This window comes from Oncorhynchus mykiss, chromosome 1, assembly GCF_057628025.1.
Source record: "Oncorhynchus mykiss isolate SJ-2025 chromosome 1, ASM5762802v1, whole genome shotgun sequence".
NCBI classification, from domain to species: Eukaryota; Metazoa; Chordata; class Actinopteri; order Salmoniformes; family Salmonidae; genus Oncorhynchus; species Oncorhynchus mykiss.
The window spans coordinates 37,272,594-37,295,134 of NC_143022.1; the positions used below are offsets into that span (position 1 = coordinate 37,272,594).

The following is a 22,541-nucleotide window of genomic DNA, read 5'->3' on the forward strand; positions in this document are numbered from 1 at the left end:
GCCAATTCCTCCTTCGGCCGCCTTTCCATCCAGTTCTCTGCTTCCAATGACTGGAACGGACTGCAGAAATCACTGAAGCTGGAGACTCATGTATTCCTCACTAGCTTTAAGCACCAGCTGTCAGAGCAGCTCACAGATCACTGCACCTGTACATAGCCAATCTGTAAATAGCCCATCCAACTACCACATCACCATATTGTTATTTATTTTGCTCCTTTGCACCCCAGTACGGCTACTTACACACTCATCTTCTGCACATCTATCACCGCAGTGTTTCATTTGCCATACTGTAAAATTTTGCCACTATGGACTATTTATTGCCTTACCCCCCTTATCCTACCTCATTTGCACACACTGTATATAGACATTCTCTATTGTATTATTGACTGTATGTTTGTTTATTCCATGTGTAACTCTGTTGTTGTTTGTGTCACACTGCTTTGCTTTATCTTGGCCAGGTCGCAGTTGTAAATGAAAACTTGTTCTCAACTAGCCTACCTGGTTAAATAAAGGTGAAATAAAATAAATAAAATATACATTTGTGTGTTCGAAGCACTGATTTCAGAGTAAATTGCAAGCTAACACTTGTTTATATCTAACTCGCTATGTAGGTGTAGATATCACCATAGGCTACTTTGGACAACTTGGTAGGGTTGTCTGCACCACTGGTCTCTGGCAAGTTGAAAGGACATATAGACATGCTAACAAGAATCAAGTTTTCTAATGACTGTTCAAGGGTAGGCAAAGACTGGAAGTAAATACGTGACATATCTAAGACTTGTGAATTAGATCCGGCAAAAAGCTAGGGGTAAACAAACAGTGACATAAGTATAATGTGACAGCTTTACTGTCAGTGTTAGCAGGTCGGATAACACAGAGTAGCAGAATAAGTATCATGCAAATAATGTGTTGTGACAGCCAAGTATATTAATAACGACAAGTGATGCTGCTGAAAACGTTTATTGAAACGACAAACGTTTTGCTAGTTTGCTTCGGATGATGCCAAATTTAGGTTAATTACATTATGAATTACATGGGAGTAAAGGTACCCTATCTCTGCTCCCTTCTTGGGGGCGTGGCCATGTTAAGCCACGCCTCGCCTTGTGTATCTGTGCTCCGGTCGCCATATTGGGCTTCAGCTTCCCCCTTCTCAGTAGGAACTAGGAGTTTCCGATAACACGTGAACGCGGCATTAGCATAGCAACTGTGAGTCTAGGCATAAAAAACAACATAACAAACGTGTTACGCGCTAATTAACGGTTATCTGGGACTATTACACTTGTATTGCTTAACACAATTTGCCCCCCAGACGCAATATTGCCTGTTTGTAGACCTTTTATTTTTTTTTATTCATTGCTCACTAACGTTAGCTGGCTTCGTTCTGATCCATAGTACTGTTAGAGGGCGTCCGCTACGCATCCCTCCATGAAGCGCTGCGATGCCCTCTGATTTTATATCCCTTCTCAGCGCTGATCTCGACCTTAATTCCCCCAAATCCCTTTACTCCAAAGGTAAGACTTCTATACATGTTATGACATGGTTGCCTTTGTATTGTATTGCCATTGTTTTGGACTAAGACTGATGAACGGATAGATCACGTTAGTTGGCTAGATAGCTAACGTTAGCAGCAGCTAGTTTTGCTTATAGCTAGCTAGTTAACTAATGAGTGCATGATGGACCAACTAACAGCTAACGTTAGGGAGCAGTAGGAGGCGTGTTGTGTTATTGTTTTCCCCCGGTACACTCGTGGTTCGGTCCCCCATGACTATGCCATGGTTACAGTATTTAAACGTTAGGTACAGGTTGCATTGTCACAAACCCCTCGATTGCTTGCTGAATTTGTCACGATTGTTCGCGAACCTTAGCTAGCTATTTAGCTAGCAGTCTTTAGTTAAGCTGTTAGCTATCTAGTCAGCAGATCCGGCCCGCTTGAATACAGCTGCACTAGCGTCGGAAAGGCTTTCTGTGTAAATTACGGGTGTTTTCAGATATAGTCCTCTTTTTTTTTAAATAACTGATCTCAGTCCTCTTTAAAGTGAACTCAAGTGTGAAAACAAAGCTAAATAAGTCTTTATATTCACACTGCTCTTGCCTTTGAGTTAGGACTTTCTTGACAGTTCAACATTTTTGTGGACAGTCCTCTTTGCATTCATGTTGCTATGTTTCGAAAGGAACCATGATCTTTTTCCAACATTCGCTCAATGCACTCTGGGTAAATGCACAGTGCTGGACAAGCCATACCATCACAACCTGTTATTGGACAGCCAGGGATGTACCTTCATACATTTTGGAAGACAATTGTTTACATTTAGTTGCAAAATAAGACCTACTAATTAGAATCAAATTATAATATTTACATGTATAAATGACTGGTAACCGGATAAATGGCAGAAGAATAATAGCAGAAATAATAATGCTGTAATTGAACTTTTTAGTTTGTGGGACTAATGTGAGGGCCTATGGCAGGGGAAATGGTTCTGCAGTAGCCTATAGTGTTTGGTGTGGAAATAATGACAAGTGAACCTGGACAGTTTTGTGTTCACATTGCACTAAAAAGGGAACCAATGTAGCTGAAAAGGACCAAGTGTGAAAACACCAAGACACCACAGAGCCAGTGTGAGATATGTCTTGCAAAAAGTTGAGAAATGCGGTGTAATCTGAATTGTCCCATTATCCCAACTGTTACACCAAGGCTGAACGTCTGCTAGTTTAATTAAACTGCCGTTTTCGTCCTCGTGCTAGATGGCAGAAGCCATAGCAGCCATTTTGAATGGCACATGGCGTTGAACAACAAAGGAGCTGATTTGGCTGACACTGCCATTCCAAAATCTCTGCTGTGGCTGCTGCTGCACGGACATGCCTGGTGCCCAGATTGATGGCGTTTGTTGCACAGCGAGAGTGGAGACGAACAGATTCGGTCCAGTCAGTTCAGTCAGTCGTCCTCATGAGTCCTTCCCAGCTAGCTAGTTTAGGCTTGTGTCTAGAAACTTCAAGAATTTGAAACTTGTCTGACAAAATTGGGACTTAGGAGTGTTCAGAATCATTTTTATCAGCAATGTTAGACATTAATGCCGTAGTTATACATTTTCGGTGACAATCACTATAATACATATGCTTTACCTGTCACCCTGGCCTGATATTGGCTACAATATCTAGCTACATCCCTCTCGTTACAGCAACAAGCGGGAGCGAAGGACACTGCCCCGTGTTGTCGGCTTGCAGCGCAAACTCTCCCCATTGAACAGTGTAGACTGTATCATGGTGACTTCTAGATGACTACTACCAATATTACAGGTTATTTCTCGTGTAGTCTACTATCCTATTTGAAATCAAATCAAGTGGGGTGGAACATTGGAGATGGTGACCAAATCCACATGGTGACTTTAGTTATTTCTTCCTCGCCCATCAAAATAAACATCACTTTCTTTTACAAGTTTTAACTAGCGCCATGCTGCTGCTGTTGTCAGCTAGTCAACATACATTAGCTTGGGAAGAGCTTATCAGGACGGTTGACTGATCTGAATCTATTCGTCTCCAAACTCGACTCTCAGCTGCGCAACATACACCATTAATTTTGGGAACCGGGCGTGTCCATATAGCCTCTCCTGCCTAGTATGAGGACGAGAAGGACAGTATGTATCAGTTAGGATAATGCTGCAGCACAATGCATTTTTCATCCCTGGATTGAGGTACATTTTCAGAGACATCTCACGTCAGCTCTATGGTGTCTTAATCTACCCAGGAAGTCTGTCCGACCCTAGTGCAGCTGTAAGCAAGCGGGTTGGATCTGCTAGCTAGCTGCTATCCTTAGCCAACCCCATTGCCTTAGGCAAACCAAATACTGAGAATCAAACTAGAACTTTGGCAAGCATTTGGGTACATAGCAGGTTACAAGCAGGTTCTGATTGTTTCAGATGAGTGAAAGTGGTCTTATCGGATTCAGAAGCAGTTAGTCTTGCAGCAGTCATAAAATGTATCACATTTATGAAAATAATCTTTGTGTGCTTGCACATGTCTGTGGATGGGTGTGTTTTTGCCAAGTTCACCTTAATTCATTTGCAGGCCTTGTCAAAAGTGAAGTAGAGTGAAGTGGATGGAATGTTTAAATCGTGATCTACCCAGAATGAGTTATATGATACAGTAGCTATATTATCTAGCTACTTGGCCAGTTTATGTGGTGTCTGGTTGGTGCTGACTGAGTCATGGCTGCTCTTGTGATAACACTGCTATGAACAGGCTCCATTGTCCTCTCTGCTCAGTCCACTACTCTTTCAGTCCAGCTGTGTCTGGAAGTGATCAAAGCCTGGGGGGTTTTAGTTTAAAGACCTTCTACAGGTGGCAGATATGGCTGCCATGCAAAACCTTTCAGTAAAAATGTACACTGCGCTGTCTTGGTGCATGAGGTTTGCTAGTGGTTTTGGACCTCTCTCTTATTCGTCGTTGGCTAGTCATCTAGGCCTAGCTGGGCTTGCAGCGACGCACTACTGCTGTTTTTTCTCCACATGTAGGCTGACGGGCTTAATTCAAAATGTTTCTTTTTGTTTTCTCTGAACTTGGTCTTTCACCAGAGTTCACAGATGCTCTGTGCATGGACTACCTGTCTCCTGACACTGGTTCAGACATCTGCCTGGACCCTGTTTGTGTTACACTAATGAGCCAGTGTATTAGTGGCCATGCCATGCTAACAGGGGCTGGCCATATGGTGCTGCTGTCTGACGTGATGAGGTGTGTGTAGCCTATTTATATGACAGTAATTGGCTGAGGCCGATAGCAGTGTTGCTGCTTCATAAACACTTCTAATGAACACATCTCAAGTGGTTTACTGTTTGTAGACTGGCTACACCTTATATCATCATCACAAATTGATCAAGGCTATGCCATCCATGACATAGGCAGCCTTTTGTATTTCAATGTCTGGCTTTGATTTTGCCATGTAAGTATATACTGCGGAGTGGATAGGATCTTTGTCTTTACTCTGCGTTAATCTCTAAATATTGCATAGTCTGTAGCTGTGAAGTCTACGCATGCAAGATTACCTATGAGTTTAAGATGCATGTTAGATGCCGGGGCATTGCAAGAGACTGTGGTGGATTCTTGGCGTCTGCTTGTGGGCCAACATATTTCTGTGTCATCAAAGTAAAGGGCCAGCTGCGAACAATAAAGTCTGACCGTTGGCTTGGCACAGCTTCAAAGCTAACGTAATGTGAGCAGCGTGTAGCCAGCTACATAACATACAGTAAGTATGTGGTGAGGTAATCGGATTGTAACAGGGGATGTATGCTGGACTTGGCTGACTTGTTGGCCTAGGCTAATCAGAGAACTGTTATAACGTACTGCTTCACATAGAGGAGGCTCCCCTAAATACATTGAGGTCCAAAAATATTTGGACAGTTGTTGTTTTTGGCTCTGTACTCCAGCAGTTTCATTTGAAATGATACAATGACTGAGGTTAAGTGCAGACTGTCAGCTTTAATTTGAGGGAATTTTCATTATGGGGTGAAGCGTTTAGAAATGACAGCACTTTATGTATCTAGTCTTCAAGGCGTCATAAGTATTTGGAGAAATTCACATATAGTGTATTAATTTTGGTCAAAAGTTTAGTATTTGGTCCCATATTCCTAGCACACAAGGACTACGTCAAGCGTGTGACTCCGCAAACGTGTTGGATTCATATGCAGTTTGTTTAGGTTGTGTGTCGGATTATGTTGTGCCCAAAACACATGAATGGTAATAATGTATTGTCATTTTGGAGGCACTTTTATTGTAACAGAATATGTTTCTGAACGTTAATCTAGATGCTACCATGATTACGGATAATCCTGAATGATGAGTGAGAAAGTTAAAAGCACAAATACACTCAGTTTTTCACAATTCCTGACATTTAATCCTAGTAAAAATTCCCTGTTTTAGGTCAGTTAGGATCACCACTTTATTTTAAGAATGTGAAATGTCAGAATGATAGTAGAGAGAATTATTTATTTCAGCTTTTATTTCTTTCATCACATTCCCAGTGGGTCAGAAGTTTACATACACTCAATTAGTATTTGGTAGCATTGCCTTTAAATTGTTTAACTTGGGTCAAACGTTTCAGGTAGCCTTCCACAAGCTTCCCACAATAAGTTGGGTGAATTCTGTCCCATTCCTCCTGACAAAGCTGTAACTGAGTCAGGTTTGTAGGCCTCCTTGCTCACATAAACATTTTCAGTTCTGCCCACAAATTTGCTATGGGATTGAGGTCAGGGCTTTATGATGGCCACTCCAATACCTTGACTTTGTTGTCCTTAAGCCCTTTTGCCACAACTTTGGAAGTATGCTTGGGGTCATTGTCCATTTGGAAGACCCATTTGCGACCAAGCTTTAACTTCCTGACTGATGTTTGTTATCCACATATAATTTTCCTGCCTCAGGATGCCATCTATTTTGTGAAGTGCACCAGTCCCTCCTGCAGCAAAGCACCCCCACAACATGATGCTGTCACACCCGTCCTTCACGGTTGGGAAGGTGTTCTTCGGCTTGCAAGCCTCCCCCTTTTCCTCCAAACATAACGATGGTCATTATGGCCAAACAATTCTATTTTTGTTTCATCAGACCAGAGGACATTTCTCCAAATAGTACCGTCTTTGTCCCTGTGTGCAGTTGCAAACTGTAGTGATTTTGGAGCAGTGGCTTCATCCTTGCTGAGCAGCCTTCAGGTTATGTCGAAATAGGACTTGTTTGACTGTGGATATAGATACTTTTGTACCTGTTTCTTCCAGCATCTTCACAAGATCCTTTTCTGTAGTTCTGGGATTGATTTGCACTTTTCGCATCAAAATACGTTCATCTCTAGGAGACAGAACACGTCTCCTTCCTGAGCAGTATGACGGCTGCGTGGTCCCATGGTGTTTATACATCTGTACTATTGTTTGTACAGATGAACGTGGTACCTTCAGGCATTTGGAAATTGCTCCCAAGGATGAACCAGACTTGTGGAGGTCTACAATTATTTTCTGAGGTCTTGGCTGATTTCTTTTGATTTTCCCATGATGTCAAGCAAAGAGGCACTGAGTTTGAAGGTCGGCCTTGAAATACATCCACAGGTACAACTCCAATTAACTCAAATTATGTCAATTAGCCTAGTAGAAGCTTCTAAAGCCATGACATAATTTTCTGGAATTTTCCAAGCTGTTTAAATGCAAAGTCAACATTGTGTATGTAAACTTCTGACCTACTGGAATTGTGATACAGTGAAATAATCCATCTGTTAACAATTGTTGGAAAAATTACTTGTGTCATGCACAAAGTAGATGTCCTAACCGACTTACCAAAACTATACTTTGTTAACAAGAAATTAGTGGAGTGGTTGAAAAACGAGTTATAATGACTCCAACCAAAGTGTATGTAAACTTCCGACTTCAACTGTTATTGATAATGGTGCAAGGTTTGCATGTCTTCTCACTCATTATTCACGATTCAATTATCATTATCTGTAGTCATGGTAGCATGCACATTAATGTAGAAGTGTTCAAAAACCTATTCATATTTACAATAAAAGTGACCCCAAAATGTCACAATACATGATTTACCATTCTATTGGGCACAAGATAATTTGAAACGCAACCAAAACAAACTGCTGATGCATCCAATAGGTTTGTAGTCACAAGCTTGATGTGGTCATTGCGTTCTAGGAATATGGGACCAAACGCTACTCTTTTGATCTTTTAATACACTAACTAAATCTGTCCAAATACTTAAGACACTTGCAAATGGGTGGACTAGATGCATAAAGTGATGTCATTTCTAAATGGTAAAACAAAATATGTATGACATTCTGTTTTTCATGTGAAAAATTTGACCTCGAATCCAAAATGCTGGAGTAGAGCCAAATTAAACATTTTAGCTTCACTGTCCAAATAAATAGGTAGTGTATTAATAGGCTTAGCCAATCTCTCTCTTTCAAAATCTCTCTTTCAAAATCTTCACCAATCACATTTTTTTCCTGTTGGTGTCTTATGCAAACAGTGGGGCTTTTGCAAATGTCTAATTTCCATAGAAAATTAGCAGACCCCACCTACTATGGAAAAGGAGAGCGGTGAGTGTGGAAGTGTAGGCGAGAGACTGAGTGCCAGTGGAGCAGCTCCTGCACTTGGCCCTGACCTGACAGTCGTTAGTGTGACTCGCACAAGGCTGAGGTCATGCTAGATCGTCATCCCTCCATCAGCATTCACAAGGGCCCACTCTCTCACTCTAACTCAGTGGAACAGAACACAATAGACACATACCAACAGAGACCATGACCACAGAGGGTGGTGGTGTTACAAAAAAGTCCCACTTAACCGGCAGCAGGCAGGCTAGTCCTAATGTAGGCCGTTGTACGCCTCGTGGGCGGAGTCGAGACACTTTAAAAATGAATTGGATGAAGCAGAACATGAGTGCTGTACTGTACCATATGCTGGCTGGAAGTCCCCCCTCCCACAGTGGTTGTAGTGCAGCTCTTTGTGTGTGTGTGTCTCAGGGCTGACATCCCAGAGCCAGAGATTGTGTCCGTCTCACTATGCTGCTGGCGTTGACTGTATCACAGGCATATTAGATGACCGCTTGATAGGCTGCATATGGTGGATGGATAAACTGCACATTCACGACAGATATATCTATATCAGGGTGTTTATGGGTTGTTTCTTAGCAACCAGGTGACCTCCCACTTTTAAAACAGTAACTAGTTGGTTGTTGGTGGTTTCTGGTGCACTAACAAACCCCGTGATTTCTCTCCTCCTCACCAGAGTCTGTGTATGACCTCCTCCCTAAGGAGCTCCAGCTGCAGTCGTCCTCCTCGCAGACAGACACACCCACCATGAGCCAGAAGAGTGGGGGAGAGGCCGGACCGCCCCCTTCTGCAGCCATGGCCTCAGGTTAGCTCTTCACTCTGTCTGTATCCTCACCTAGATTATTAGGGGGCAGAACATAAGACTGACCTTAGTTCAGTGTCTAGTGGACAACTTCATGCTAGTCTACTTCCACCGTTCCTGCTGAGTGCCTGTGGGGCAGTTGGTGCTAGTGGTGGTGTATTCTGGGAAATTGAGTTTTCAATTGTGGGCCATGGTTACTGTAGACAGGACAGGTGCAAGAGATTGAGAATAAATATTGTTTTGTTTGAATGAACGAACATGGCCCTGGTTTATATATATATATATATAGCCTAATATGACTTTGGCTATAGGCTAATGCAAATATAAATATATATATATATATATATATATATATACAGTGCCTTGCGAAAGTATTCGGCCCCCTTGAACTGTGCGACCTTTTGCCACATTTCAGGCTTCAAACATAAAGATATAAAACTGTATTTTTTTGTGAAGAATCACCAACAAGTGGGACACAATCATGAAGTGGAACGACATTTATTGGATATTTCAAACTTTTTTAACAAATCAAAAACTGAAAAATTGGGCGTGCAAAATTATTCAGCCCCCTTAAGTTAATACTTTGTAGCGCCACCTTTTGCTGCGATTACAGCTGTAAGTCGCTTGGGGTATGTCTCTATCAGTTTTGCACATCGAGAGACTGACATTTTTTCCCATTCCTCCTTGCAAAACAGCTCGAGCTCAGTGAGGTTGGATGGAGAGCATTTGTGAACAGCAGTTTTCAGTTCTTTCCACAGATTCTCGATTGGATTCAGGTCTGGACTTTGACTTGGCCATTCTAACAGCTGGATATGTTTATTTTTGAACCATTCCATTGTAGATTTTGCTTTATGTTTTGGATCATTGTCTTGTTGGAAGACAAATCTCCGTCCCAGTCTCAGGTCTTTTGCAGACTCCATCAGGTTTTCTTCCAGAATGGTCCTGTATTTGGCTCCATCCATCTTCCCATCAATTTTAACCATCTTCCCTGTCCCTGCTGAAGAAAAGCAGGCCCAAACCATGATGCTGCCACCACCATGTTTGACAGTGGGGATGGTGTGTTCAGCTGTGTTGCTTTTACGCCAAACATAACGTTTTGCATTGTTGCCAAAAAGTTCAATTTTGGTTTCATCTGACCAGAGCACCTTCTTCCACATGTTTGGTGTGTCTCCCAGGTGGCTTGTGGCAAACTTTAAACAACACTTTTTATGGATATCTTTAAGAAATGGCTTTCTTCTTGCCACTCTTCCATAAAGGCCAGATTTGTGCAATATACGACTGATTGTTGTCCTATGGACAGAGTCTCCCACCTCAGCTGTAGATCTCTGCAGTTCATCCAGTGATCATGGGCCTCTTGGCTGCATCTCTGATCAGTCTTCTCCTTGTATGAGCTGGAAGTTTAGAGGGACGGCCAGGTCTTGGTAGATTTGCAGTGGTCTGATACTCCTTCCATTTCAATATTATCGCTTGCACAGTGCTCCTTGGGATGTTTAAAGCTTGGGAAATATTTTTGTATCCAAATCCGGCTTTAAACTTCTTCACAACAGTTTCTCGGACCTGCCTGGTGTGTTCCTTGTTCTTCATGATGCTCTCTGCGCTTTTAACGGACCTCTGAGACTATCACAGTGCAGGTGCATTTATACGGAGACTTGATTACACACAGGTGGATTGTATTTATCATCATTAGTAATTTAGGTCAACATTGGATCATTCAGAGATCCTCACTGAACTTCTGGAGAGAGTTTGCTGCACTGAAAGTAAAGGGGCTGAATAATTTTGCACGCCCAATTTTTCAGTTTTTGATTTGTTAAAAAAGTATGAAATATCCAATAAATGTCGTTCCACTTCATGATTGTGTCCCACTTGTTGTTGATTCATCACAAAAAAATACAGTTTTATATCTTCATGTTTGAAGCCTGAAATGTGGCAAAAGGTCGCAAAGTTCAAGGGGGCCGAATACTTTCGCAAGGCACTGTATATATATATATATATTTCTATATATATATTTATATTTGCATTAGCCTATAGCCAAAGTCATATTAGGCTAGTATTGCTTGCACTCTGTCTCGTGTGTCTAATCAAAATTGGATTAAAAATGGTTTTGTTTTCTTCCCATTGTCCTACGTTTTCAACTCTCTTAGATGGAGCGATGTAAATTAGCCCCGCCACTAGAGACAACCTTTACTGTCAGTTTCTATTGTTTTAATTGTATTCTTAGATGATGAGAAGAGGTGAAAAGAGCTAGGCTATAATTAGCAAAGCAATTATTGTGTCCTTTTAGCACTTCTGAATTAGCACGCCTGTCTGAATCAACTGTCTGTGATAGACTTTCAGTGAAGATGAGATTACACACACACACCATGTGGACCAGCATAAAGAAAATATCTCAAGAGATGTCATTTATATTAGATCAGAAAAACAATATGTAGTGTTCCATCAGCATGCGATTTGAAGGAAGTTGCTAACTAGCGTTAGCGCAATGACTGGAAGTCCATGGGTATTAGCAAGCATGCTAGCAGATACCATAGACTTCCAGTCATTGTTCTAACAGTAGTTAGCCAGCATTGGCTTGCAAAACTACCTCTAACTTCCTTCAAACTGGACGCAGAGACATAAAAATGGTATCCATGAGGTCATCTGACTCTGAGGAAGTAGATAAAGTATTCATACCATTTAGCAGAGGAAGCTGACTGACTGAACACAGTAGTCATGTGGCTGCTGTCATTGTGCACAGTAACTCAGGATAAGGTTGAAGTTGACCCTATAACCACTGGTAGAGGATCAGATAATTCTCAACCCCTTTAATGGTTACTGTTAGGATTGGGGTGTAGGGTAGACTGGTCCCAGATCTATATGTGTTTTAGCCAGCTCCTCTGACTCTTGTCATGCCATACATGTACCAGGCTAGGGTAATCTGATTCTAGATCGGTGGTTAGGGGCCGCTTCTACCACAAGCTCATTTTCAGAGTTGGAGAGCTGGCTTCATGCTAGCCCAAGCAAGCACTACATGCATCATCGTTTTATCAAAAGACACTTAAAATAAAAAGGATCCGCTATCCTCACACAGTATTTAATTGACCCAATTTGCTGATTGCCAGGAAATTGAGTCATGACTGATCAGCTCTCTTGTTGCTCATTGGCTGTCTCATTTGTATTGCAGGAAGTTCCCTCCCTCTGAGGCAGGGGGCATCTGCATATAAAATGGCCTGCAGGTCACTGCTCCATAGGTCAGAGCCTTGTTTATTCTGTTGCCATGGCTACGCTCAGTCCCAACCCAATCCTCCAATTGGCATGCTCAGACTGCTGTATAGACCCACTGCTGTATGCACCAGCTGCTGTATAGTACTACCATTATATGCACAAACTGCTCTAGCCCCCCTCTACATTTAATTTGGCACCGTATCATTAACCTGCAAATTTGTTAAGAAGAAAGTCTGACTGACCAGATGTTTTTATTTTTGGGGGCAATGTATGTAACAATTTTAAAAGCTTGCGTTTGTTTTTTGTAAACAAAGCATGTCAGTTTTGTCACTGATTTTATTATTTTTTTATTGAGCAAGTTTTGATTACAGAACATTCGATTGGGGCCTATTTGTACCATTCTCAACTTTAACTTCAGAAAATTTGCCTGACACCAGAGAACTCTGGCATGCACAGTGAGGGCATTTAGCCACACAAACAACGTCAAATGAATTTAGAGTTGGGAAGAGGGAAAACTCTGGACAAATCATGCACAAATTCAGCTGCGTGAATAGCCTGCTCTGTATTGACATCCATACTAACAATGTGATCGGTCCACACGCCATCCAGCCACCTCACCCAGCCCTTCTCCATCCTCTTTGGCCACGGGAGGCCCCAGCTCGGCCCCTTCTACCTCAGCCATGGACCAGTCCCAGCCTCCTCTCCTCCTCCACCATCCCAGTGGGGCCCCCAGAGAGGGGTCCGGAGCCCCAGAAGGATCCGAGAGGGAAGGGGTGGAGGGAGCTCTGTCTGCCTCTGAAGGTGGAGGCGGCAATGGGACCAGCTCTGGAACAGGAGAAGGAGACCCAGGAGCAGGGGGGGTGGGATCCCAGCAGCAGCCCCAGAACACCCCCTCTAAGCGGAGGCCAGTGTTGAGCATCTCCCCCCCTCCGGAAGACCTGTTTGACGACAGCAGTATGTCCTGCCAGGAGAATCCAGCCCCGGCCGGGCCAGCAGGTCCAGACTCAGAACACAGCAGCAGCATCTGGGCTGACGACTCGGCCTCCAACTTCAGCCTGGTCAGCTCCAACTCCTACAACGACAACACAGAGGTGCCCCGCAAGTCCCGTAAACGCACCCCCCGCCAGCGGCCCGGGGCCAAACCTGCACCCCCAGAGGACAGCATGGACGTGTTTGATGCAGACAGCGCCACGGCCCCACACTTTGTTCTGTCTCAGCTGGGCCCAGACAAGGCCAGCCCCAAGCCCAGGTTGGTTGAATAGAATGCTAGTCTCCTTTTTAGGTGCCTTTGCTAAGAGCATGAGGATTTAAGTTGCCATACCATTGACTCTGTTGCACACACAGCAAAGCAGCGGCATCACCTGGAGGCCTAATAAAGAGGTCCTCTGAGTGAAGTATGTTGTGTGCTCTTCAGTTCTCTGGAGGCTGGGTGGCTGCTGAAGGGAGGCCTGCTGTCAAGTCAGTGTCCCCAGAAGAGTGAGGGCAAGGAGCTGAAGATCCTAGTGCAGCCAGAGACCCAGCACCGGGCACGCTACCTGACCGAGGGCAGCCGCGGCTCTGTCAAAGACCGCACCCAACAGGGCTTCCCCACGGTCAAGGTGAGAGACACTTAATAAAATATATATAAATATACCATTGGTTAGCCGTAGACAATTGTGCTATGTTGGGTTGAGCTGTTTTGCCCTCTACTCACCATCTTCTCCCCTTTCTCTCTCCAGTTAGAGGGCGTCAGTGAGCCGGTGGTGCTGCAGGTGTTTGTGGCCAGTGACACAGGCAGAGTGAAGCCTCATGGGTTCTACCAGGCCTGCAGGGTGACAGGACGCAACACCACGGCCTGCAAGGAGGTGGACATCGAGGGAACCACCGTCATAGAGGTCCCTCTGGAGCCCAGCAGCGCCATGTCACTTGCGTAAGGGACTCATCCATTGAGTTAATGAACATTGGAATATCAGTTCGGTGTTTGTTTCATCATCTGAATGTTCTGTAACGTTGAATATTGACAGGGTTGACTGTGTGGGGATCCTGAAGCTGCGTAACGCGGACGTGGAGGCTCGTATAGGAGTGGCCGGGTCCAAGAAGAAGAGCACCCGGGCCAGGCTGGCATTCAGGGTCAACATCCCCCAGCCTGATGGGTCTGTCTTAACCCTACAGACCACCTCGTCACCCATCCTCTGCAGTGAGTCAACCAACTATCGCCCTATTCATACAAACACAAGTAACTGGTTACCCAGTCAAAAGTACATTTGAATGTGGATGTGTTGGTTTGATGTTCATTAAATTCTGTATATTCTTGTCGGGCTGGAACGAAAGCTGGCCAACAACGTAGTGTCAATGGTAGGGTTTTGTGAACAGCAATTCTTCACACTCTGCGGTGTGCGTGTGCTTCCCCAGCCCAGCCAGCAGGGGTGCCAGAGATCCTGAAGAAGAGTCTCCACAGCTGTTCAGTGAGAGGAGGAGAGGAGCTGTTCATCATAGGGAAGAACTTCCTCAAAGGAACCAAGGTCATCTTCCAGGAGAACTCAGCAGGTACCAGCACTAACCTGCCGGTCTTCCTCCTGTCTTCCCAGTCTTCTTTTCCTTTTGTTCGCATCCTTTTCTGCCTCTCTCGGTGGTGTCTGTGACGTCTCCTCATAGTGACCATGTTAAGACATTGATTCCTTTTCTTTCCAGATGATGAGTCGTGGCGGGCCGAGGCAGAGATTGACATGGAGCTGTTCCATCAGGTAGATATTGATGCATGAGGAATGCATACGGGCCCGGCGCTGACTGTTCTAATTCTGACAATGTTCTGTTTCCTCCAGAACCATGTGGTGGTGAAGGTTCCGCCATACCACAGCCTGTCTGTCTCCTCTCCTGTCTCTGTGGGCGTCTACATCACGACCAATGCCGGGAGGTCACATGACATCCAGCCCTTCATGTATATCCCAGACTCAGGTATGTGTGCTGATACTTTCCTTCATTATTTGGATAGAAGGTAGTAAGCGATGGGATGAAGAAGGGAGGGATGGGTTTGAGTAATGGCGTGGTGTGTGTGTGTATATATATATATATATAGTACACTGTGTGTGTGTTTCTGTTTTATCCCACAGCAGATAAGTCCCTGAACATGTCTGTGAAGACAGAGGGTTCTTCTCTGGCCAAGGCCTGCATCTTCCATGACCAGATCAATTATCTGGCCTCTGACCCTGCCCAGTCTGCTGGCGAACTGGTTAAACGACAGGAGGTCACCCCTATGGAGGTCTCCAGCAATACCCCATCCACAGCACTCTTCAAGGTAGGAGCAATATACAGGTCATATTTAACCAAGGGTCCTTGTATGTACATTTAGATCAGATGGTTTGGCTGGGACATCACCCATTAATTGTACAATCAAAGAAGACATCTTGAGTCATGGCCAACTTGCAGGGAAGTGTGTAGATTCTAGAAAATACCTCTCTTCAAAATTATTTCATTACTCTCTTTTTGTCTCCTCCCTCAGCCACCCTCTGACACCCTTATCTTAGTCCAGCAGACCCTTGAGCTGAGCTCCAGCACCCCGCCTAGGAAAGAGTCCTTCCCCGGCCCTATGCCCCTCCAGCCTGGGGACATGGACCTCCCCCATGCCCCTGTCTTTCCCTCCCTGGAGCCCTTCAGCACCATCCAGAAGCAGGACATCGCCCCCATCACCTCCTTCCCCGTCTCCAGTGACACTACCACCCTCCCCCCTGTCCCCCCAGAGGTACCCCAGCAGTTCCTCCGGGACCCCCAGGAGAGCCTGCCTCAAGAGGCCTCCAACTCCTGCAGCGGGATGATGGTAGTAGGAATGTCCCAGATGGCGCCCCCCTCCCAGGCCCCCCAAGTTCCCCTGTTTCCCCAGGATGGGGTGGCCCAGCTGGAGAGGGCAGTAAGGGAGCTCCAGGCAGGGGGCAGCAGCCTGGTACAGCAGGTCCTAGAGGCAGCAGTGGCTCAGCAGCAACTCAACTCAGTGTTGTACAGCCCCGCGTCCTCCACTGACTCCCTGCAGCAAAACGTACAGGACACCATGAACAGCCTGAGACTGGGGTGCACTGAGGGCTCTCTGGCCACACAACAGCAGTTGCAACAACAGCAGATCCTTGGCAACATGCAACAGATACAGCAGCAACAACAGATACAGCAGCAACAACAGATACAGCAGATACAGCAGCATCAAGTCCTTGGCAACATACAGCTACAACCACAATTATTAATACAGCCACAGGATCAACAACTGCAACAGCAACAACAGATACTGGGGAACCTACAACAGCAACAATTACAACATCAACAGTTTCAACAACAACAGCAGCAGCAGGTCCTAGGAAACATACAGCTACCGGATCAACAACTTCAGCAACAACAACAAGTACTGGGCAACCTACAACAACAAAACCAAGCAGTAGGCAGCATGCAACACTTACAGCAACAACAACAGCAGCAGCAGCAGCAGCAGGTGTTGGAGAACTTTCAGCAGCAGCTCCAGGCTGAGCTCCTCCAGCCCCAGATCCACTCCTCGTCTCATCCCCAGCAGCAGCCTGTGTCTCTCCTCCAGCAGGCTGGGGAGCTGCTCAACATCCAGACCTCCAGCTTCCCCCACCAGCCGCCCTCCCACACCTCCCCCCCACAGCAGCTCCTCCAGTCCCCCAGGCCTCTGTCGGAATCCCCCAGCCCGCAGCACCAGGTCCAGGCCGCCCTGCTCCAGAACACTCTCACTGTACTGACCAGTGGTAGCAGAGATAATGAGCAGCACGTCACGGGGTCCACGCTGTTCCTCTCTCCCAACACTCTCTCTAGCCAGGGTAGTCAGCAGCAGCTAGCATTCCTGTCCTCCATGGAGACTTCAGCCAGTGATCCCCAGACTGTGTCAGTGTTCCAGTCTCAGACCCAGCAGCAGCAGAGCACCCCCATGGACCAACAGCAGTCCCCCCAGCAGACACAACCACAGCAAACCCAGCAGCAGCTTCCCATGGCTCAGCAAGGCTCCTTGTTACAAACTAACACTCTGTCCTCCAGCCAACACCCTCAGCCCCAGCCCACAGACCTGCTCCTCTGCACCGCCTCCCTCAACCCCCAGGCTCTGCCTCCAACCCTCCTCTTCAGTACCCAGGGCCTCTCTATGGGCAGCAGCACCCCTCACCCCCAGGACACCCCTGCTCCCCTCCTGTTCTCCCAGCCCACCATGGTCGGGATCAGGGTAGGGGTGGCCCGGTCTGACCCAGCAGAGCCCATGTCCTTCCAGGACCAGAGCTCCACAGTAGGGGGGACCACAGCCTCCATCAATCCCCCTCAGCAGGGCCTGTTCCAGGGCCAGCAGCCTATGCAGGTGAGCTCCAGCTCGGGCAGTGGCCCTGACAGCCAGCAGGTGGAGCTGTTCCTGCCACAGGGTTCTCTGTCTGGTCTGCAAAGCAACATGGCTACGCAGGAACTAGAAAACCAGGCTGCAGCAGCTGCAACCATCTTTGTGATGCAGAGCGGACTGGGGGTGGTGGAGCTGCAGAGTACCGCCTCCCCCCCCGGTCAGAGACCCCCAGAGCAGCTGTTCCAGACGGGAGTGAGTAGGAATGTCGGCCAGCCAGGAGGACAACCCAACCTTTTTGTGTTCGGCCTCCAGAACGGTGAGACTGCTTTACCTGACAGGATCAGTACTCATCGTGGACTGTAATGGAGGAATATTTATGTATATATACACTATATAAATTGTTTCAAATGTTAAAATAATCTTTGTGACATCGTCCTCTTTCTCCGCAGATTCCTCCCAGCTGATGACGTCCACTGGTTCAACACTGTCAGCCCAGAGCCAACCCCAGAACGCCAACCCTGTGCAGGCAAGCCACATCCAGTCTCTACTGGACTCAGACATGGCCCAGACAGCCACACCCATGCAGACCAACCTACAGACCCCAATGCAGACAAACATACATACTGCAATGCAGACCAATATACAGACTGCCATAGAACCTAGCCTGCCGACCCTTATGCAGACCAGCTTACAGACCACCTCCCAGAAGATGGAGGACCTGCTGGACAGTCTTCAGGAGCAGTGATCATTACTGGGACCACAGACACATTGCTGGGGGTTCTTGTGACGTCTGCCCACTCTTAGACCGGGACAGGTTGTGTGTTCTGCTTACAGTACAACCCCCCCACAGATGCAGAGAATGGGATAGACGTGTCTCACTATGCTACGAGCCCCCCTAGGCTAAGAACATGTCGTGATGTTTTTAAAGATTTTTATCAAATGTACTCTTGTGCCCTTGGCTCATATTTTGATGTGATTGTACATGCATTCATACAGACGGACAGGCGCTGTGATGAGGAGTTGGTTGAGTGACTGCGCCTTTTGCTCAATCAAAGGAAAGTAACTCCGGTATCCATCAGTCTAACTTATACAGTGGTTCTTCTTTTTCATGCTGTACTGTGTTATTGATGGCCTAAGAGTGGAGGGAGGGAGGAGGAGAGAGGGACACAGAAAGTTGGACCTAGAGAGAAAGACAGAAGAGATGGTGAGATTTTATTGAGGGAAAGGGGCGAAAGAAGGCGGGCAGAGAAAGGTGTCTCGCCCTGTTCTTGTTTGTGATTGCAAGGCTTCAGTCCGGTCACACAGCAGTTTGTGTGTGTCTGGTCACACAGCAGTCTGTGTGTATCTGGTCACACAGCAGTCTGTGTGTATCTGGTCACACAGCAGTCTGTGTGTATCTGGTCACACAGCAGTCTGTGTGTATCTGGTCACACAGCAGTCTGTGTGTATCTGGTCACACAGCAGTCTGTGTGTATCTGGTCACACAGCAGTCTGTGTGTATCTGGTCACACAGCAGTCTGTGTGTATCTGGTCACACAGCAGTCTGTGTGTATCTGGTCACACAGCAGTCTGTGTGTATCTGGTCACACAGCAGTCTGTGTAACTGGTGTTGCTTTGACATTTCAGTCTCCGTGTGGTCTCTTATTGTTACAAGTGGTTACAGATGCTTTCCATGTTTCTGCAGCATTTGCATATGTCGTGCGACTTTCGTTTGGGGGGATTTTAGAGTTGGACTTGGAAGTCTTTCCAGTTCATTGTGAATAGAATGGTGGTTTTAAACATTAAGCACTTTATAAACTGTTTTGTGTGACCAGCAAATCCTTATATCCATCCATAGGCTTTCTATGGTTAGTCACATTGTACTGGTTGATGTCCATTTTAAAAATAATACTTTTTTTAAGTTGTCAAGGTATACATTTAAACACATTGACCATGCATTCATACATTTTTCATTCACTATATTTTTGGAATTATATATGAGATTGTTTGTGTCAGGTGTTCATCTGAAGCCTATTTATACTGAGTGGTCCATTCAGTGTCTCTGTCAATACCGTCATTCCCATAGCGGGTATACATTGTTCGTTTTGGTGTGTCTCTGATTTGTAACGAGCTACTATTCATAAGCTTTCATATCTCTGGCACACACAATTTTCTTTTGGTCTGATACATTGTGTGTGTACATTTATGCGTGTGTTATTTTTATGGAGAATGTACAGCACATTGCTATCTGTAGCCTACTATTTACCTTGTATTTTACAATCTGTGTAAGTTAACCACTGGTGTTTTACCTTGTCTTGTGTGTGTGTGTGTGTGGTTGTAGTTTTTGGTTGGTTTCTGGTTCATGTACGGACAGATGTTGAACCACTACTGTCAGCGTTCAGGGCAGAGCTGTGTGAAATAGACACAGTACCTGTCCCGTGCATTGTCACCAGGGACTCACTGCTACACAAAAACTCTGCTACAATAGCCACACTACCATACCACTTACTATAAAGCAATGTTTAGGGCATGTACTCTGTGGTATGCTAGTATGGACATTGGAAGGTGGCCTAAAATCTGTTACTTAGGCTGCGTTTACACAGGCAGCCCAATTCTAATCTATTTTTTTCAGTAATTGGTCTTTTGAACAATCAGATCTGAAAAAGATCAGATGTGAGTGGAAAAAAATGTCAGAATTTGATGCCTGTGTAAACTTGCCATAGAGATGGCTATTCTCATGTTATCTATGGTGCTATGTGCAGCAGTGATGGACACTTCTAATGTGATGTTTATACTTACATTTATACTCATGTCACATCAACAGTACTGATATTAATATTGTGGTAAAGTCTGAATTGTGTTTCTGGAGTAATTGCTGTGAGCAGGCAGTGTGAGGGGAGTGTGTCCTGTTTTCAAACTTGTCATATTTGTTCAATTTTTTAAATATCCTGATGTTTGTTTACTCATTTGTAATTGGTTTACTCATTTTAAATCATGCAGCTTTCATGGATAATATTAACATTGTTTTTGTACAAATTACAAACTTTAAATAATACAAATATTGGATAGCACTGTACATGTGGTAAGGTACTCTCCTCCCAAAAGTTTTGCCTCTGTCATATCCATCCAAATGAATATGCATTTTAAACCATGTTGCTCTACTTTGCTTTAGATACAAGCAGCCTAATTCTGAGATTTTCCCCCCACTAATTGGTCTTTTGACCAATCATTCCAGATCTTTTCCAGAGCTAATCTGATTGGTCAAAAGGCCAATTAGTGAAAAAAAACATCAAATGGGATTCCTGTTTAAGTGCAGCCATTGACACAAACGGATGAAATGAGAACCATTTGGTTGTTGCTCAGATTCCTACATGCTCATGTTTACATTCTGTCTTGAAAAAGTAGGATTACTCCATTTAAAAATGTAATTTAGAAGGTTTCTTACCCATGAGTCAGATTACATAGTATTTTTATAACAGATGTTCAGTTTTATATACATGCAGTATATAATTTTTCAAACGTCGGACTGAAACCCAGTGTGCAGTTTGGGGGTGTGTATACTACTAGATCGCTTCATGTAGAACGTGGGCCAATAGTCACGATTATACTCTCATTCTGTGCAAACCATATACATGGAATATATGCAAGGGACACCATTCCAAGCATAGACTTAGAATGAGTTGTAATTGTGTAGTTCCATATGAGATACAGCTTGTCAAAGATGGTGGCACATACTCTGAGACCACCCACAGAAAACTATTTTCAACCTCCCATTTGGTTTCACCCATTCAAAATATAAATGAGGCCTAAACACAATAGATAATCACCTCCATTGCTGTCCAAGCATTCCATTCCATTATTATTGGGGATTTTCAAGAGCACATGGTGCCTCACTAAGCCATACAAACAGAAAAAGCCAACCTCTGAGTATCTCCTCTGTGTGATGAATGTAACTTTATACTATATATACTGTTTTTAGAGGAAATATGAGGTAGCCTAATCTTGAATGTTCAGTGCATTGTACATGTGTGGAAATACATTGTTTTGTGGTTCTGTCTGGTTTCCTGTTCCAAGGTCAAGCGCTCTTATTTGGCTTGATCGATTGCTTAGTTTAACTGTTTGAATGACTACATATTCATTTGAAAATACTAGTTGAAAATGTTAACTTTAAGGTGGCAAAATATCACACGTGCTCTCCACACACATTATTTGTCATTAACTCATTAATATCCATGTTGAAATATGAGATGGGGGGTTATCAGTTGTGAATTTCTCAAGTGTGCCTTGACAAACCATCAGTGTAGTACGTTTACCAGATCCCCTTTGTCAGGACTGTTCATGTCCCTTGTCTGATGTCCCTCTACCCTAGATGATCTGACTTCTCATACTTCAGTCTAGCCAGTGTCCGTGTTCTGCTTTTAGTTACATGACCACCTAATGTGTTTTCATTTCATCCATCCCTGGTTGCAGTTATGTTGCAAGTCTAAAGTGTGATCACTAACTCTATAGTGGTTTCCAATTCCAGTCCTCCAGTACCCCCAACAGTCCACATTTCTATTGTAGCCCCAGACAAGCACACCTGAATCAACTTGTCAGCTTAATCATCAGCCCCTCAATGAGTTGAGTCCGGTGGTATGAAAATGTGTGCCGTTTGGTACTCAATGACGAGTTGGGAACCACTGATCAAGGACTTTGTGCAGCCTAATCCGTTGACTGTATACCTGTTTGTGTCCCTACTTCATGCCTGTTGAGATTCATAATGGTGAGGTAAAAGGGAAAAGAGGTGGAGATTGTTCTGATCAGGTGTTGTGGAATTCTCTCGTAACTGTGTGTTTGTCAGCATAACTGTTGTTGCTGTGAAGAGCTTGACATGAGATGAAAAGGTGGTAATAAAGACTCCTATTGGAACAGTGTGAGCTGTGTTATTAGTCAGTTTGCTTACTCACATTTCACCCTGTGTCTCACGTTTCCTCTGTTCAACTGTTCTTTGTAGAGCTTTAAGGCTAGATTCAATGAGATCAAGCATTAACCGGGATAGCTGATTTCAGGGCGGGACTATGGCATTAGGTGCCCCGGGGGGGGGGCTGCGACCTGGCCAAACAAGTCACACATGGAATAAACAAACATGCAGTCAATAATACAATGGAAAAAGTCTACATACAGTGTGTGCAAATGAGGTA

General features: G+C 44.8%; 1 protein-coding gene across 2 annotated transcripts; it reads left to right on the forward strand.

The window, feature by feature from the left end:
- The first annotated feature begins 1,137 nt into the window (after positions 1–1,137).
- Positions 1,138–22,274, forward strand: LOC110521983 (nuclear factor of activated T-cells 5). 2 transcript variants are annotated; one of them, XM_090230136.1, is made up of 12 exons: positions 1,138–1,511; positions 8,760–8,888; positions 12,696–13,335; positions 13,501–13,684; positions 13,805–13,995; positions 14,090–14,262; positions 14,478–14,612; positions 14,757–14,809; positions 14,888–15,020; positions 15,176–15,360; positions 15,565–17,698; positions 17,832–22,274. In XM_090230136.1, the coding sequence occupies exons 1-12, from the start codon at positions 1,439–1,441 to the stop codon at positions 18,125–18,127; spliced, it is 4,326 nt and encodes a 1,441-aa protein (XP_090086262.1). In that variant the 5' UTR covers positions 1,138–1,438; the 3' UTR covers positions 18,128–22,274. The 2 variants fall into 2 exon arrangements, with proteins under 2 accessions (XP_090086262.1, XP_021455694.3); XM_021600019.3 differs by having other exon boundaries at positions 15,179–15,360.
- Positions 22,275–22,541: the final 267 nt, after the last annotated feature.